Source organism: Alosa sapidissima, chromosome 20 (genome assembly GCF_018492685.1).
Source record: "Alosa sapidissima isolate fAloSap1 chromosome 20, fAloSap1.pri, whole genome shotgun sequence".
Taxonomy (NCBI): Eukaryota; Metazoa; Chordata; class Actinopteri; order Clupeiformes; family Clupeidae; genus Alosa; species Alosa sapidissima.
The window spans coordinates 28,821,319-28,840,203 of record NC_055976.1 but is presented as its reverse complement, the minus strand read 5'-3'; the positions used below and the strand labels follow the sequence as shown (position 1 = coordinate 28,840,203).

The 18,885-nt window shown below is 41.8% G+C and overlaps 2 protein-coding genes and 1 long non-coding RNA gene across 4 annotated transcripts in view; 1 reads left to right on the top strand and 2 right to left on the bottom strand.

Moving 5' to 3' along the window:
- The window catches only part of myo1ea (myosin IEa), a 71,727-nt gene extending 69,228 nt beyond the window's left edge, over nt 1-2,499 (bottom strand). Inside the window, 1 exon segment of the mRNA XM_042073985.1 lies at nt 2,169-2,499. Within this exon segment, the coding sequence (XP_041929919.1) occupies nt 2,169-2,171 (3 nt within the window). The 5' untranslated portion in view covers nt 2,172-2,499.
- LOC121694886 lies at nt 1,166-10,667 on the top strand. The gene is made up of 8 exons (XM_042075288.1): nt 1,166-1,654; nt 6,105-6,263; nt 7,071-7,493; nt 8,462-8,932; nt 9,460-9,558; nt 9,759-9,783; nt 9,879-9,916; nt 10,426-10,667. Exons 2-8 carry the CDS (start codon nt 6,212-6,214, stop codon nt 10,665-10,667), a joined length of 1,350 nt encoding a protein of 449 aa, XP_041931222.1. The 5' UTR covers nt 1,166-1,654; nt 6,105-6,211.
- On the bottom strand, nt 7,538-10,488 carry LOC121694903. Of its 2 annotated transcripts, none has more exons than XR_006025937.1 (4): nt 10,405-10,488; nt 9,859-10,062; nt 9,431-9,527; nt 7,538-8,769 (listed from the first exon to the last, which is right to left on the bottom strand). It is a non-coding gene; the product is annotated as an uncharacterized LOC121694903 (long non-coding RNA). The 2 variants fall into 2 exon arrangements; XR_006025938.1 differs by having other exon boundaries at nt 9,859-10,018; nt 10,405-10,432.
- Nucleotides 10,668-18,885: the final 8,218 nt, after the last annotated feature.

The window sequence follows — 18,885 nt, the reverse complement described above, 5'->3', positions numbered from 1 at the left end:
TGTGTGTGTCTGCTTCATGGTACACTCCTAAGGGGGAACCTGTTCTGCAGGCTGCATATTTTCCCCTTCTGTGAATCTGCGGGCTGCCAGAGTTGACACTGGCGGAACCGGTTCTACCGGTTCTCCAGTTCACCTGTTCTCCATCACAGAGGAGGAAGGTAGCATCGCCCTGAAACCCAGGTATGAGTTTGGTTTCAAACACACACACACACACACTCACACACACACACACACACACACACACACACATACAGGCCAGTGACCATATAGGAGTTATGTAAGAGGTCAAGACACTCTGCAGATCAATGTGAAGACGCTGCCATGTCTCCCAACAGGACAGGAGATCTGCATCAAAGCAGCCCAAACACACCAGGCCACACACACACCTGACCAGGACCTGACCTCCGTGGCCTGGCCATAATAAACCCAAACAGGCAGTCCTGAGTGACACACTGATTCTCCCTCAGGTGTGTGTGTGTGCGTGTGTGTGTAGGCCAGATTTCTGTAAGGGGAGAGATACACAGACTGGGTGTGCGTGGATTTCAGGGTGCTCGGTCAGGGCAGACCACCAGTACGTCCAACTTAAAGCAGCACATAGGGCTCGCTGAAGCGCATGGTGTCTGGTGTGCGCCCTGCCTGTCTGGCCACAATGGGGAAAGAGGAGTCACTGGACGAGGCACAGAAAAGATCAGGACCAAAGCCCCAGCACAGGGAGGCAAGAGAAGCCTTCACAACACCACTGCCACTGGGAACACACCGGGGCATTCATCAGCCTAGAGAAACCGGTCTCACAAAACACACAAATACCACACACATGGAGAATCACACTCTCTCTCTCTCTCACACACACACACACACACACACACATAAAACACAAACACACACACATAAACACAAACACACACACACAGTCTCTCACACACTCTCTCACACACACCTCTCTGACTGCATTATCAGTCTATTTAAATCCAGTTAGGGCAGTGTCGTGTCTGCATACAGTATTCAGGAAGTCAGGAGACATGTGACGGCCAGGTAAGTGTGTTGCCATGGTGGGTAACCATGGATGCAGTGCTTCTGTTCCCTCAACACCACTGTTTACCTCGGTGGGGTCAGTGACCGTGAAGCTGTACAACATTCTCTTCCATTGCCCATTCAAACCTTCAAATGTCACCTGAACCAGGTGGAGCTGTCGCTTTGAGACATCCAAAAAGTTTGTCTGAAAATCACATGATGTCTGTGGTCAGAGTGCCGATCCCTTACTTCTTATCAAGATGTCACAGAGATAGAATATCTGTCTTAGCAAAGACTCCATTAGGCTCCACCAGTGTACCGAAACTGGACTGTCATCACCATAGTCCAAAATAACTTCAGATACAGTAAGACAACCTGCCAAAGGTTTCTATATGTGTACTGCTATAGAACAGACACACTGGCAAAGAGCCATGTTGTCTGTCCTGGTGACCTCAGACAGTGTGCAGCTTTTAACCTGCCGGGTTAGACTGCTGATGTGACCGAAACACTGAGAAAATGTGAAGCTGGTCGTGAGTTTCACAAGGGGCTCGAATACCGGAGATGCACAAAAGCGAGTGGGACAGACGAGACGGGAGGTTTCAGCTCGAGGAGAACGATAAGCCGTTTCAATGCGGCATGATAGGTAACACCCGCACTGCTAACAGAGAGGTGACCGTGTTCACACCTTGACAGCAAATATGGAGCAGAAGCCCAGAGCGCTCTCTGGATCACGTCAAAATAATGTTTACCACTATAAAAGGTGTGACAAGTGGCCATGTAACGCACCTACATGTATTATGTTCCATTGTATTGGCCTATTCAACATTACCTGAAGAATGCTGTATATCGACTATTCCTTTCCTATTTTTGTTTTGTCAGTGCACTGAAACGTTTGTAAAACACAAATAGTACACTTCAGTAACATAAATTGCCAAACTGTAAAAAACTAGCTGCAGTCGGCTGTCATAGGCAGCATTTTTGCCTGATTACGAAGCGAAAGTTTCAGTGTTTACTTAGCTAGAGCTACGATTTGATAACCAGGATATTTTCTCCAAATCTCTGAAGAAGATGCTTCTCACAATTTCCTAGCTCGGACCGCAGATTCCATGTAACAGTTTAATCTAAAAACAATGCCAAAGGCTTTCCAAATGACTTACCATTTTGGCTTTGGGTAAACAAGCAGTCCTCAGTGAATGGCACGCAGGCTTAAGACGATCGATGTGACAAACAGGTGTATTTTCTGAAAATGTGTCCTTTTCCAAATACCAGTCCGTAGATTCAAAGAGGCGACAAAGTCCAGCGCACAGCAATAAGCCAGATGTTCTCCCTGAAAATGTCGGATTGAATGTCCTCAGGACCCGTATTCCCTGTCCATACTGCGGAGCTGCGTTCGAGCTACGATCTCGACGCGCAGTGGCACAGACTACTGTCGCGTTCCAGGCGAACTGGAAAGTTAAACTTCGAGGCTGCTGGCTGACGAGATGGACGGCGCGAACGATCCATAAATGGAGAATTCGCCTTTTGCCTCTAGCCAATAGGAGCGACCTATCGCCGCGACACTCCCGGAGGGAATCCCACCAGATGATTTGGGTTGGATTTGGAGTTAGCGTCATCATGTAGCCTACACATAGTAGGCTATGTGCTATCAAATGATGGTTAACAGAAGCAGATTCGAAATCATGGGGAACAGTGTGTCATTTTTGGAAGAAAGGAAAGCTTATTCTTGGTCAAGTCCATATTTGTTATGTAAGAGATTTGGCAGAGAGAAGTTAGTCTACTCTGCAATTCGTTCTGGATGGAGAAGGCTTGTTACATTCAAATATTAACATAGCCTATTCTATAGGCTACCATACTTCATTGCGTATCTGACAAATGCAATTAGGCCTACATGTTTCAGTTGTGATGTCAGTGTGCTTCCACTCGAAATATTTCACTATAGCCAATCTAGATGTTGTCAATTAGAACTAGGGCTGCAACAATCAATCATTAGTCTAGTTGTCAAATATCACCAACTATTTAAGGCTACAGGGTTCATTGGTTTGTATAATTTCTATTATTTATTTTATTGTAAAAGAAAATACCTCAAAGTTTGTAATTTTATTTTATCCTCCATTACAGTAGCCTAAACTAAATAGGCCATCTTAAGGTTATAAGGCAAATTAACATTAACATAATTAACATTTGAGGACAACATTTTTGTTTGTGGTGTTACAAAAATAATCAACAGATTAATCGACTATGAAAAGAATTGACAATTACAACAATGGTCCAGTGTCAGATCTGAAATTTTAAAATTTCAACCTTTATGTAATCTGTTTAAGATATGCCACAGCAAATATTCCCTGTGATATCATACAAAGAGAAAATATGTAGGTTACATGTCATGAGAGGCAAATGTTATTGCCAATAGGTTCCCACCCGGAAAAGGATTTTGGAAGGCTTTCTTGGAAAAGCAACACTGTTACCATGATGTCTCAGATTATATGAGCATATATCATTTAGTCAGGACTTTGATGTGGCCATAATTACAAGTACTACTTTTATGGAGGAAACATTACAGTATGTGAGATAACAACAGCCTCATCCCTGGAATAGAATTGGAATGCAGGGCTTAAAGGATAATTCCGGTGTGATTTTGACCTAAAGTGTGTTGAAATATGATAACGAGTGTGAACGTATGTCTCATAGCTCACCTCGGCTTGTCCCCTGCACTTAGAAATCTGGCGCTAGTTAGCTAATGCTACCAACACAGTGTTTCGTTGTGGTGCCTCGGGCATCGGCCTAGCCATGCAAATAAATCACTGTTTTACACCATTTACGAGGCTCAAAGTAGCTCCATACTTCATTGGTAGACTTTGCAGCAACTGAATCCATGCATTTCCATTGAATTATTTTTGGAATCTGATCCCTTATCATACCTGTTCGTTCGTACTCGTCGCTCGACTTATCGTGACTAAATTCAAGATGGCGTCGAATGGTAAAATTCCTTAAGGTACTGTCTGTATAAATCGTCTTGTATAAACTACCAGTGCTTTTTCAAAGTTCTCTATGTCTCGTTTTAAATGTCAAGGCCCTCGGAAGTCTACCAATGAAGTATGGAGCTACTTTGAGCCTCGTAAATGTTGTAAAACAGTGATTTATTTGCATGGCTAGGCCGATGCCCGAGGCACCACAACGAAACACTGTGTTGGTAGCATTGATTTCTGAGTGCAGGGGACAAGCCGAGGTGAGCTATGAGACATACGTGTTTCAACACACTTTAGGTCAATATCACACCGGAATTCTCCTTTAAAGCAATAGAAATGTCTGTGCCTGAAGTTATCAGACATTTATGAAGCAGGGTTGTGCACAATTTGAATTGCAATTCTGCTTCCTGTTTGCTACCTCAATTGAAATGCAAGTGAAATTCAAGAATTGAATTTGAATTTATAAGCCAGTTTCAATTCAATTCTGGAATTTTGCACAAGCCTGTTATGAAGACATCTGTAGTCTCATTGCCTATTTTCAAATCTTAAGCATACTAGCTCACGCCTGAATTCAGACATGGTGCCTGAACACTTGGATGCCTTGGCCCTGGGAATGGCAGCTTCTGCAGTGGTCAAGAGGTTAGAGGTCAGGTGTGTGTGTGTGTGTGTGTGTGTGTGTGTGTCAGAGTCAGATGGTGTCACTGTTGCTCTGACAACCTCTTGATTCCAGTCAGTTTAATTAGAAGAGGTTCACACCAGTGACTACTTCTGATGGTAAACTAGAGAGTGACTTCTTTACTTCTCACTTCTGGCACTTCAGGTGATGGCACAGTAATGTGAGCCTCTGGCGCCCCCCTCAGCCTCAGATCAGAATTGCACCAGGAACATAGACTTCAGGGAGGGTTCTGAACAGTTCACACTGGAGGCAATGTCTGACTCTTGAATGGATCCATTCTAGATCAGATTTCAATCCACCCCTCATCAGGCACATATGTGCTCTAGAAAATATCAAACACAGTTATGTTCTAGATTAGGCCCACATATGTTCTAGATCATGCTACATGAGAGCAAGATCCACCACCCCACCCCTTGCCTCAAGTGGTGTTTTCTCCCTCTCTGTAGATGCCTGATGGTTATTAGCCTGGATCCAAAAGATTAAGGGCCTGGCCATGAATAATGTAATGGCCCAGCTCGAGGAGCAGCACCAAGCATGCATTTGAAAATCTCACTGCACGCAATTGGACACTATACGACCAATGTTAACTTACTGATTCCGGACTTCGACGCAATTGGATAACACCACGACTGTCATCTGTTTAGCTCGCCTCTGGCCCGCTTATATCAGATACACAGATGTGATTGGTTCTCCGCGATGCAAGGGGCAAAAGTAACGTGCATCATTACTCATTGCCAGAGTCTCTCGCTGAGCAAATGCTTCCGCAAGAACTCTGGATTCCCAGAGTAGATGGTAATGTTTGTTGCAAGGGAACAAAATCACAGGGGCATCATGTTACAAACTTGATGCTGTGTGAAAGACTGATGATATTTGAGCTCAATAGCCAATCAAATGCAGCCCTTCAAACAGCCAATCAAATGCAGCCCTTCCTTCAGTGCTCCTGAGACATGTCGTGCCACTTGGCCCAAGCCCTGAACTGGGCACAAACACCACAGATTGCTTATTGCTTATTGTCATATGTATTATAGATTATATGAGGGAGAGCCAGGGCAAAACCTCATTCAAATTTTAATTGCATTTTATTGTACAATGTACCTTTAAATGCACACGACGCAATAAACCTGAATTTTGAACTTGAAACTTAAGCACTTCTGAGCTCACACAGAACAAACAGTTGGAGAAACTTGAGCAGAATTCAGCTGAATTTGACAAAAAGTAAAAAAGTGTTTAAATCATAAAAGACTGGGCCTTGAATACCACAGGAATAGCAATGAACAGAAACATTGACTTAATTCTACAGTCACCTCTGAATGTGTCACACTCCTGGCTGTTTAAGTCAGTATTTTTCCATGGCAAGAGCATGAAGCAACATTAACCATTTATTGTGCATTGGTGAGCCACACACAGCAAACCCTTTTCCCTGATTGGCCACTTCCCCTCTTGTACTTCAGCAGAATTTGTTACCAATCAGATATTACCAGATGCAGTGTACACAATGTGGTTGCTGTCTGACAGCAGCTCACGGTTTCCTCAGTCTGAACTCAGACTGTGAGCAGCAATGGGGTTATTCGGCTTTGCTATACTGACACATCTCCTCCTGAAATGCTACGGTAAGAGACATTTTGTTGAAAAGGCATCATTGCATTACGGAAACAGATTTGTGGGAAATACTTTCTCATTTCTTTATGTCCTTAAAGAGCACCACTGCTTTGAAAGTGAAGTGCCCAAAAAGGAATGCAAAGCTTTCAGGATATACACCCTGCAGAGCTACAACAAGGAGTTAAATGAAGAACTTACTCTCAATGTCATGCTTTAACTTGTACATGTCATGTTCATTTGTCACTGATTTCTGTTGATTCAGTCATTATCATGTTGGAATGTATAAAAGTATTTAAAGTTGTATATTGTTTATGTTAACAACATAAACAATATTTATGTTATGTTCAAATGTTTATGTATATTGTTTGAACTTAGAGAATTATTTCAATGTATGGTAGGCTATGGATGTTGATAACCAATTGAATACCCTTGTAAATTAATTGAAATATTAGTTAGGACACCTAATTGGTTGTTCCTGTTTTGCACTTATTGTAAATATGTTGTGCTTTCTTCAACAAAGTTACTCTGATGAAGGTCTTAGGCTACTGACCGAAATGTCAATTTATCATTTAAACCGGCTGTACCTTGGAGTAATGCACTTTTATTTTTTTCTTTGTTACCCTGAAGTTGTCCTTGCAAAATAGCTGCACCTGCAGAATAATCCATCAAGGTGTGCAGGCTCCTCTCTGTTCTATGTACCATTAGTGTTGAATGTGATGCAGTAGAGTGTGATGTGATGTCAAAAGTAAAGGAGATACTGCTGATTGGAAAGAAAGAATCCTCTGAATGCTGAACTAATGAATATTTCTATTGTTTAGGGCATACTTATTTCTATCATCAGACGGATGACAATGATGATGATAGTAAGATCACCTTGTCCTGTAAGGCTTCTCTCTGGCGGATTGACAACCAGGTGGATTGTGATTGGGATGAAAGCCAGACAATGATAACTGACACAGTTCCCTGCTCACAAGGATGTGGTGGAGAACTGAACAGCCAGGTGGATTTAGACAGAAGGCAGAAAGAAATAACTCCCAATGGGTCCCACCCAGAAGGAAGTGGTCTACAAGGTCCTCTGTGCTGTTGCTCAACAGAATGTGGTGAAGATGGAACATACCAAATAGAAGCAAGAAGTGGATTCTATGCTTGTGTCTGTGATTGCACTTTTCAGCCAATATACTCATTCAACCCTCACCCTGATGTTGTGGACACTTACATTGTAGCTGTTGGAGGTACACAATGTGAGCTGATATTTTGTATTAGTTAGTAAAAACACCGGACTATGTTTTATGTGGAATGGAAATAATTGCACAGTACACTGCTATCAGCTGTAGCAACCACACCCAGTGGTCCCCTTTGGCCAGCATGGCCATATAATGGAACAGGCATCACAGCCAACACATGTAACAATAAAGTGCAACACACGGATAATCTCAACTGTACATCAGGGCTGTAGTACTCGAGTCCGGTCTTGAATTCGAGTCCAGAATCAAGAAATTTTTTTTATTGTCTCAGTCTTGGACCCGCTGGTATTTGGACTCGGACTTGTCTTGGTGTTGGCCACTGGTATTGCCAAATTTTCTACTTGGTCTTGACCAAGTCCAACGCATGCTTAAAATATATCTATTTTTCTAAATTAGAAATTAGAATTTTTCATTTATCTGACCATGATCAGACAAAATAGATGTTTCATTTATTCAAAATTAATCTATAATGGCTGTGCTTTGACATTACAGAACTAATCTTTTACCTGAAAAAGTATAAAATAGTGTAAAAAGAAAATTACATAGTTAGTAGTGGTGTTGAGAATTAGTTTTCTGTTTTCGGTCTCTCACTTAGGGCTTGGTCTAGAACAGTTTTGGATTCAGTATTGTCTTGGATTTGAACCTCTTTTGACTCAGTCTTGACTTAAGTTGGTGTTGACTACAGGCCTGTCGTACATGCAACACACAACAAGGGTGTTATCATACACATCAATACGGGGATAAGCACATTAGGCACAACCAAAGAGAGACTAAAGAAGCTAACATATACACCATATGGTAACTCAAATACAACTACAATAACTGACATGTACACATTATCTCATTCACACTTTCAATCGCACAGGATTTTGGGAACACTCATTCAACAGTAGACACTTACAATCACCAACGGCACAATATTTTCAGAGATTTTGTACTGATGACATTATTCTTCTTGTCTACAGTTGAGCATGAGCTGCCAACTCAACAGAATGTAACTGAAGGGTCAGCCATCCTTCTAAGCTGTCTCTTCACAATCCACCGTCGTTGGTCCTATGTGATCTACTGGCTGAAGGTGAACAGTGGAAATGGGAGAGCCACCTGCATATCGTCCTGCAGCAGTGAGGGCCGTCATGACCAGATCTGCTCTGAAGACGCACGCTTCACCTCACCAGGTCCTTCAAGACGTAACCTGCACTGGACCTCTCATGATGTCAGTATCAACAATAGCCAGCTTAACGACAGCGGTGTTTACGTGTGTGTCCTGAACAAGCTGAAGAGACGGAGAAAAAACAACATTGATGGACAAAACACACAGGACCAAAGTGAGCTGGACACAGAAGACAGAAAGAGAAAAAGACACTGGATTGTAATACGCAGCATCACAGTCAATGTGACAAGGAACAGCCAACCAGAGCCAACCAGGAAGAAGCCAGGTAAGAGCATGCTAGTTAAGAGAATGTTAGTTCCACACTGCTGGAAGCCAGGTAAGAGCATGCTAGTTAAGAGCATGTTAGTTCCACACTGCAGGAAGAAGCCAGGTAAGAGCATGCTAGTTAAGAGCATGTTAGTTCCACACTGCAGGAAGAAGCCAGGTAAGAGCATGCTAGTTAAGAGCATGTTAGTTCCACACTGCAGGAAGAAGCCAGGTAAGAGCATGTTAAGAGCATGTTAGTTCCACACTGACTGTGACGCATAACATAATCATTATCATCATTGTTATCATGATGTTATGATCATAAAATGTTGTAGTACCAATATTCGTAGTGGCAGTATCAGCAGTGTGAATAGCAGTAGTTGTAGTTAGATGGTAGCAGCAGCAACAATAGTAATAGTAGTATTTGTATTGATAAGGCTGTTTTGTGTCCGATGTCAGTATGTTGAAATCTTTGAAATGCATTTTCAGTCAGATTTACAAATACAATACTGCTCACTGTGTGGGTCTCTTGTTTCTGATCTGCAGGAGCTGATGTGGGCTGGTATGTGGCTGGTGCAGTCCTGCTCATCATTCTAATTGCTGTCATACTTTTGCTTGCAAGACAAAAAATGAAGAGCAACAAAGGTAACCTTCAGTTCATACAGTATATCATGAAGCAGGGTTAGAAACCCAAGATGTTGAACGCACTCTTTCATTTAGTTTATGAACGGAGTTGTTTATCAGGGGTTAAATATTTCCAGTTAGGAAGTATCTCCGTTTTACAGTTGTGTTTATCTCAGAAACGTTTCATATGTTCCTGTTTTAACATGTTCCTGTTTCAACAGCAAGTCAATCTCTAATGATGCAAAGGTACACATTTTCTTCTTCATTCAGAGACAGTAATAAAAGCAGCGTTATGTGTTTCTGGTGTTATTTTGTGCTCACTTTGTTCATGATATCTCCAGGAGTTGCCATGGGGACCAAGGCACCACTGAGCCAGACTGTGAGTCCCCTCCCTCTGCTCACACACTGTCAACACGCACAGTGACATCACTTCTGTCCTGTCTCACACACTGTCACCACGCACAGTGACATCACTTCTGTCCTGTCTCACACACTGTCACCACGCACAGTGACATCACTTCTGTCCTGTCTCACGACGAGTCATATTTGAGTGACAAAATTTATTTTAATGTCAAAGGAAATTTAAAGATGATGCCAAAACTAGTTTATAAAAGCAAACCTAAAACAAATATGGAAATAAGGAAACTCCCCCACCAAGAAATGCTCCTGTTAATGTGTGAATGTTGGGAGCTATTTTTGGTGTGTGAATTTGCATTTTTTTCTCTTACACTTGCTTTGACTCTGCACTGAACAAATACATTTGACCTTTGACCTTTCATTTTTTATAAAATGCAGCATCATGTCACTGGATAACAGGGTCTGCTAAATGAACGAATGTAAATGAATGAATGTATATTTTACACTGACCCCCGACACTGTTCTCCATAGGCGCTCCCTATGCAGTGGGCGTCCGGCAGCATGAACCGTACTCAGTAGTACACATCAGGAAACAGACGGACAGTGTTGGGTCCACTCCAGCAGGACCCAGTGGACAGTCCTCAGATGTGCCTGAACCATATTCAGTGGTTCATTTCAGACCGCAGCCGGACAGTGTTGGGTCCACTCCAGCAGGACAGACTGCAGACGTGCCAGAAACCTATTCAGTCATCACACCCAACAACACACAGTGAAACAACAGGTACCTGGAACTAGACTCACAGCGGCAGTCTGGACCTTTGACAGACGTTAATATGACCAAACGGATGTTATGACCAATTCTAAAACTGATAGTTCCGGTCCTTGATTGTGATTGGCTGAATTGTGTTCGATGCCGTTGTAAAATCCAACATACACCTTGACCGCATTTCGTTCTATATTACTGCGCTACCATAACTTGATACAAAAGTTAAAGTAGCTGCGTCTCGACGTTGCTTGGCAACCATTCAATTAGAGAAAATATATTTCTTGGCGGAAGAATGATTATCTATGAATAAATCTTTACATTTCTAGTTGCTGTGCCTTCACTTTATGAAATTTTGCCAGGTATTTATAGTAACAGTTTTAGAAAAGCAATAAGCCAGTCGAGTCCGTAGGTTACACTGACTTTACAACAGCTAAGGGGGGTTTTAGGGACTCCGCTAGCGTGTCCTGCCTAGCAACGCCCCTTAGCTGTTGTAGAATCAGTGTAACCTACGGCCTCTCGGGGCTTATTGCTTAAACGGATGTTATGGCCAAATTCTATGGATGCTTGAGAATCTGGATGCTCTCCTGAGACAGTCATGAATGCTGTGAAATTACAACCGGGTCCAGCCTCATTAGCCAATCACAAAGCATCCACAGTGATGGACATATATACCATCCAACCAATTTGTTTGTGCCTCTCCATCTGGTGTAAGTTCAATTTCACTGGCAAAACAGAAGGCCCCATGTAACAGACTATTATATATACTGATCTGTCCATGTGGAGAATAGGGAAACAGCTTAACAATGCAATTATGTATATCTGCTAGCCCATTTGTGTATTAATAGTTTCCACTGACATTAATTAGTTGTATGGATTTTCTATTTGATATTAAGTAATACATTATTTCACGTGTTTTATCAAGCTATGTGCCTGTTTAATAAATAAACATTAATTAGCCTAGGCCATATGTTTTATGAGTCACACGTTGCTTACTGTGCTGTGAGAGACTGAGAGGAAGCAAAAAGAGACCTAGAGAATGGCGGCGATGTGCACCCTATTTAAAGGGGGCCAGTACAAGAGAGGAGAGGTGCTTAATGGACATTTGTAAAATAGTATTTTTTTACTCTTAAGTTTCTTTATTCTCTGACCCTCACTGTTTTGTGTCACTGATTGTGTATTTTATCTCTTCTTTTTTATTGTGTGCTTTACTCCTTTTATTTGTTGTGAAGTAAAACAGTTTGAGCTGTTAAATAAAATGTTACTTTATGATTTTAACTTTGAAAACTGCTTTTCTCTGTAAATATATATACTGTTCAAAAAACTTACAGTTTTCCACAATTGTTAAAACACATTTTTTGAAACCTTCCACCCTTTTCTGCACTCTCAAACTACATTCACAGAGTAGAATGTCTGACAGTTCTTGCAAAACAAAACACTCACCTCAAAAGTTTTACTTGTGCTCAGAACCAAACAGTGTCAGAGTACCGATCCAGTGTATGATTGTAGTGTTCCCTTAATTTTTTTTAGCAGTATATATGAAAAAATTAAAAATCTAGTTCTTCTTTAGTTGTTTTAAGAAGTGGTGACATCATATGGAGGAAGGAACTTAAAACTTTGTGTAAGGTTTAGATCGGGGTGTCAAAGATACGACCCTTAACAGTCACCAGGGGGAGCAGATGGAAGGAGCACAAAACATTACAGATTCACATCCAGTTATCATCGACTATGTTATCATCAATATCTCTGTGATATAATTAACTACAATTAACTACAATCCATCCTCACAAAACTACAATCCATCCTCACAAAACTACAATCCATCCTCACAAAACTACAATCCATCCTCACAAAGGAAGATGCAGAAAAGGAAAAATGCAGTTTGCTACAAAATTATTATTATTATTATTATTATAATTATTATCATACTGTATACTTTCTATGCTGGTGAAAAAGAGAAAGACTGACATGGAAGGTAGGGTATTTCAAGAAAGAAGGAGCAGTATATGACAGCACATGATAAACCAATAAACCTATATGCCTTATTTGCTCATAAGTGGGTAAAGGATTAAATCAGCAAACAAAAATCTGATAACCATGCAGAAAATGTAAAATGACGGTGCCCATGAGGTCTCGTTAAAACAAATCTGGCCCACATCTGGCCCACTGCCTATGAGTCTAACAGCCCTGGTGTAGATGGTTTGTGTTTAACATTTTGCTTTCTCAAATACATCACAAGGGGGCGCTGCTGCTACATGCAAACTACTCTACAACCTCTTGGAGCCTGTAATCTCATGTGTGTATAACAACACAGTGGTGTCATGCTGCACATGACTGCTGAGGTGTCTACAGAGACCCAGCCATGCCTGTATTTTATGACATACTTTACACGTTTGTGTTCATGCACTTCAGTTGTTCTGTGTCTATGTTGCACTGACTGCAGTCCTCTAGAAATTACATTACATTAATTTATTGTATACCCTTATGGAGGAAGGACTTTCAAAGTCAGATAGATAGATAGATACTTTATTGATCCCCAGGGGAAATTCAAGTCAAAATCAGCATCTAAACATGAAAAGACACCAGCCTAGTGGGTATTTCACTCTCATGACATTACTTAATTCAACACACACTCTTCCAGTCAGCAGTGTGTCATACACATTGTCATCAGTGTATGAGTAGTATAGAGTTCATACTTTGCAGTTGGTTGATAGTGGCAGATTGTAGAATGGTAGTGATCATATGATCACAATGAATTAAACATTTGAACATTTAAAAACATTTTAAAGTAGATATCACCCCCACCATCGTTAAAGTGACAGCAACAACAATATGTTTTCCTGTTAGTGTTCTGTGTGTGTGTGTGTACGTTTGTGTATGTGTATTAAAGAAGGTTCACACACCAGTGACTACTTTGGATGGTAAACTACAGAGTGACTTTTTTCCTTCTGGCACTCAAGGTGATGGCACAGTAATGTGAGCCTCTGGCGCCGATGCTACCAACAGCTTTTTCAGTGGTGGTGCTTCGGCATCGGGCTAGCCATGCAAATAAATCACTGTTTTACACCATTTATGAGGCTCAATGTATCTCCACACTTCATTGGTAGACTTCCGAGGGCCCTGACATTTAAAACGAGACATTGAGAACTTTGAAAAAGCACTGGTAGTTTACTTACAAGACGATTTATACAGACAGTATCTTCACGAAGTTTAGCCTTTGCAGCCATCTTGAATTTAGTCACGATAAGTTGAGCGACGAGTAAGAATGAACAGGTATGATAAGGGATCAGATTCCATAAATAATTCATGCATGGATTCCAGTTTCTTCCAGTAGCAGCAACTGGAATCCATGCATTTCCACTGAATTATTTATGGAATCTGATCCCTTATCATACCTGTTCATTCTTACTCATCGCTCGACTTATCGTGACTAAATTCAAGATGGCTGCAAAGGCTACATTTCGTGAAGATACTGTCCGTCTATCGGTAAGATTAAAAGCAGGCTCTATGTTTCTGTTTGTGTTACACTTTCATTCAATATTAAAATGTTACTCCTGGATGAATATAAGAGCTACCAGGCAGGTGGTGCCACACAGGGCAGGCAACATGAGTCTGCCCTGTCAAAAACCTCCAGGGTCAAGTCCTTTTTGTTTTATTTGGCAAGTGGTCAAAAGGACCTCTGGACCTGGAGGTTTTCGGACAACAGAGCCAAAATCCGGGAGTAAGTGCAGCCTTCTTAAAGGGGTGATAGAATGATGATATAGGGTATTTTGTGCTGGTCCTTAAGGTCTCTGAATAGGGTGTGTAACATTGGTTGGGCTGAAAATGGCATATGTGCTGTTCTATGCGCCCTAATGCAAGCCTGGTTAAAAGCCCTAGAATGAAACGAGAGGTTTTCTTCCTTTTATGGTATGCTCATGAATATTTAGATGAACTGCGTGCTGATTGGTTGGTTTACAACGAGCGAAGCTCCGGAGCAAAGACGCAAACATGGCCGACAGCACTCACTGAAACAGCCAAGGTGGAAATACTATGGAGACATAGGTGTTGAACAGCATATTTGAGCCTGAATCAGAGGAAGAATCTGAAATAGAGGAGCAACCAGTCGCCCATAGATTGGAAATGACTACTTCAGAGTGGGAAGTTTTGTCATTTACTTGAGTTTGCCACACATAGCCCAGTTAGCTAGCTGTAATACCAGTGCAATACTCGCACGTTAGTGTCGTAGAGTAAGCTAAACATTGTATTAGGTTCGTTTTTAGCATTGTAAGCAACAGAAGTTATTAATTTGCACACAAACAAATGTTTTACAACTTGTACCCTTGTGCAATTTTTGTCAAGATGTCCAGTTAGAAGCCAGCTGAAAAGTTCGTAGCCAGTCGTGGGCAGTTCAGGCTATGCTGTAGTGAAAGGAGTGCTGCTTGCAAGGAAAGTACTCATTTTAGTCAGTATGTACAGTATATTCTCCTGCTGAATAGGTCATCTGATTAGGAGGTACATACATTATTGTAGTGGTAATATGCGATCTTACAACAGGACGTACAGTTCAGGAGCTCTGTGCAGTTCGTAGGCTATATGGCTGAAGTGAAACGAGTAGCCTACTGCTCGCATCAATGAAAATATTACGTTTGTGTCAGTAGGTCTAATGTACTCGTGTAACTACTATCCTGCTGATTAAGTCATCTGATTATCGAGATTTGTACCTTCTTTCCATGTAGTAATGTATGATCCTACAACGGGACGTCCAGTTAGCTGGGCAGGAGCTCTGTGCAGTTTGTAGCCTATGGCTGAAGTGACTTTATTTTACATGGCAAGCAGCCAAAAGGACCTCTGGACCTGGAGGTTTTTAGACAATGTAGCAAAAATCCGGGAGTTAGTCCAGCCTTCTTAAAACATTGTTTGTAAATGTAGTCTGTACTGCATTGTTTGTAAATTGTAGTCTGACGTAACACATAACTAAATCCACATATGTCCTTCTGCAGATACGTCGCCATATTCAGGAGAGCGGGAGGGCTGTAACAACTGCACATTTTTATTTGCGCAATGCTGCTCAATTTTTGATTTACTTTCGCAAGACACCCCCAAAACTGAATCGACTGACAAATGCACAGTGTGTCTCGCATCCTCTAAAAGGCAATCTCGGACCTGAGGCGGCACGTCACCCTCCATCAGGTCAAGGTGAAAGCCACCAAGTGATTTTCCTTCCAGACAGTGTGTGTGTGTTTTGCTCCATGGTGCCAAAGTGATTTTTGTGATCTCTCTTTTGTCACATTGTCCTTTAAGACGCAGTGGAGGCAGATCTGTCCAGTAAGAACAGGACTCGGTTCTACGGGCTGTTCTGCGCCTTTGCCGTGGCGCTCTATGGCCACAGGCCTGGGGTCCTCCAAAACATGACCGTGGCCCAGGTGGAGAGGGCTACATCATCAACGTGAGTGCCAAACTCTCAAAATGTAGCCGTAGTCCATTTCTGCAGTGTTTGATAATCCGGGGGTGTCTGGGACATTTGGGAGCAATTTGTTTTTCCATCCTCTGTATTGCAGATCGACGGCCACAAAACGACACAGGATTTTGGGGCGGCCCAGCTCTACCTCCACCCGGCGGAGTTCCAGTGGCTGGAACGCTGATCTCCATCCGGGCCAGGGCCCAGCCGTCCCCCAAGAAAAACCTTGTGTTCTACACACTGGGAAGGGGGCCGGCTAAGAACCTGGCGGCCTATTTGCCCTCCTTCACCGACGTCCGGTCTGCCGTCTCTGCCTATGTGCGTTTTGCTTAGTGTTGCACGGTGTATCGATACTAAAAAGGTATCACGATGCCTTCACGCAAAAACGATACGATTTCCGACGTTTTTAGAATACTTGTCGATACTTACGTAATAATAACGTATCGATACTTTATTAAAAACGTATCGATACTTTATTAAAATAATAACGTATTTGAATCTTAAAAAATATATATATTGACCTACCTACCGACCCATTTTTTTTTTTTTTTTGGCTGTTACTGCAAACAAGAATATTTTTAAGGATGGCCTCATGACTGTGAAAATGGCTGACATTGAACCACAGTGCTTTAAATGAGAGCCCCCAGTATCAATTGAAAAAATATAATGTCCGCAACACTGCTTTTGACTCCCAATTATTTAATGCAACGTTTCGACCCTGCTGGGTCTTCTTCAGCAGGGTCGAAACGTTGCATTAAATAATTGGGAGTCAAAAGCAGTATTGCGGATATTATATTTTTTCAATTGAGTATAGTTTTCTTTTGTCCTGCACCTGCCAGAAGGTGGGATGTGCGCACAATAACTGTTTGCTGAACGTCTAGCCCCCAGTATCAGTCATCAAGGCATCAAAATCTGCCACAAACACTTACAACACACAACATCACTCATAAACACACACACACACACACACACGGACAGAATCACCACTGTTCAAGAGACGATTTTGGGGCTAAATGTGCTTTTTCTCATTTGGTTGTTTTCTGTTTGTTTAGAGCAGAATGAGCCACTGCTGCTCAAAGAGCCCATTTGGGTGAAATAATTATTATAATTAATGTTATTATTATTTACTATAGGGTTCTAGAATAAATAAAACAGTGTGTTTGAAATAATGGAATTTGTGCTCTCTCATGAAGCTGGGTCGATGAGACATGGGGAGGGTGGGTCTGTTGATCGGGGGGAGGGGGCGTGGCGCCACGAGTAGTTCAAGCAGACATAGGACTTTCATGTACTTTGATCAGGGGGGAGGGGGCGTGGCACTGTGCCAATACCACGCCCCCTCCCCCCTGAGAAACAAAGTCTCACTCCTTGCAAACATCAAAACTTGAGAGCCCTGAGGATAGGCTACCCGAAAAGCGCTATTAAAGCCCACAGCATTAGTGTGATGTACAGTATAGGGTAGCCTATACTGTACATCAGATGGCCTAAAGATTAGGCCCCTCTGCATAGCATTCAGTAATTTCAACACTGACCTTGATCTAGCCTAGTTTGGCTATTTAAAGCTACTTTATTGCCAAACAACAACACAATGTAAATGAACTATAACAAACAATAAAGGATTTAATCACACAGGTCTACTATTTTACTGACTATAAAAAATAATAATTATGTAGTAAGTTTAGAAGTTTAGAACCCAGAATTGACCTGCACACTTCAAAAGTGCACCGAATTCAACACAAATGACTCAATACACTTGGAGGAGGTATGAGTCCTTTCTTTTCCAGATATCTTAGGATTTCGCCTTAGTATCGTTTCAGTATCGAGCATCGTGATATTTATGGCAGGTATCGTATCGAAGTCATAATTTCGGTATCGTGACAACACTAGTTTTGCTTTTTCTTTACATTCTAACACTGTTCCCTGTACCATAAATATGGCATTTTTCATCAGATTGCCTTAAGATCTTATGATATCCTTCACAAAAAGGCTTTTGAACTCATAGAATTTATTGAGACTACTTTCTTTGAATTTTGGGTGATTAATTCAACTTAGAAACACTTTTGTTTACGATCAAAAAATGACTGCCATAGGAAATGAATGGGAAAGAGTATCATTTTCATCCAGGAGATAAAAAACATCTCCTTACACACACTCCTACAACTTACCACCAATGTTCCCACACACACCCACACAAACAGACACACATAAAGTACACACACATGTACAGTACACCCACTCACAGACACACACACTCAGTACATGTTGTCAGTTCATGTTGTCATGTTGCCACTTGTGCGTGTGAACCACCAATGTTCGCACACATGCATTCACGCACATTCAGAAACACACCCACACACAGTTCATGTTGTCGCCACATGTGCATGTGAACCACCAATGTTTGCACACACATGCATGTATGCACACACAGAAACACTCACACCCACACATTTACACCCACTCTCTCACACACACACACAGGTCAATGTTAAAGGTTAATGTGTTGATGGCCTAGAGATGCTCAGTGGTAACCTTTTTCTTCTTTTCTATCCAGGCCAAGATTGTGCACCCTACACAGATAAGAGACCTGGGGCCTGTAATACGAACAGAGCTTAACCTACCCAGATGTAACCCAGGGTTGACAAAACCTGGTTATCTTAAGTGGTGTTAATCGGTACTACGACGCTGATTATGAAGTTGATTTGTTGAGCCGGGGTTAACCTCATTGGAGTTTGTGCGCGTTCACATAAAAGGGGCGGGTTGCAGCGCAAGTCACCACTTTCAATGATGACGC

Excerpts from the sequence above, each read along its gene's own strand:
- LOC121694886 (XM_042075288.1), top strand. The coding sequence starts at position 6,212 with ATGGGGTTATTCGGCTTTGCTATACTGACACATCTCCTCCTGAAATGC. Across the intron at positions 6,264-7,070 it reads TCTCCTCCTGAAATGCTACG|GGCATACTTATTTCTATCAT; the intron begins GTAAGAGACATT and ends TCTATTGTTTAG. Across the intron at positions 9,784-9,878 it reads CAATCTCTAATGATGCAAAG|GAGTTGCCATGGGGACCAAG; the intron begins GTACACATTTTC and ends TGATATCTCCAG.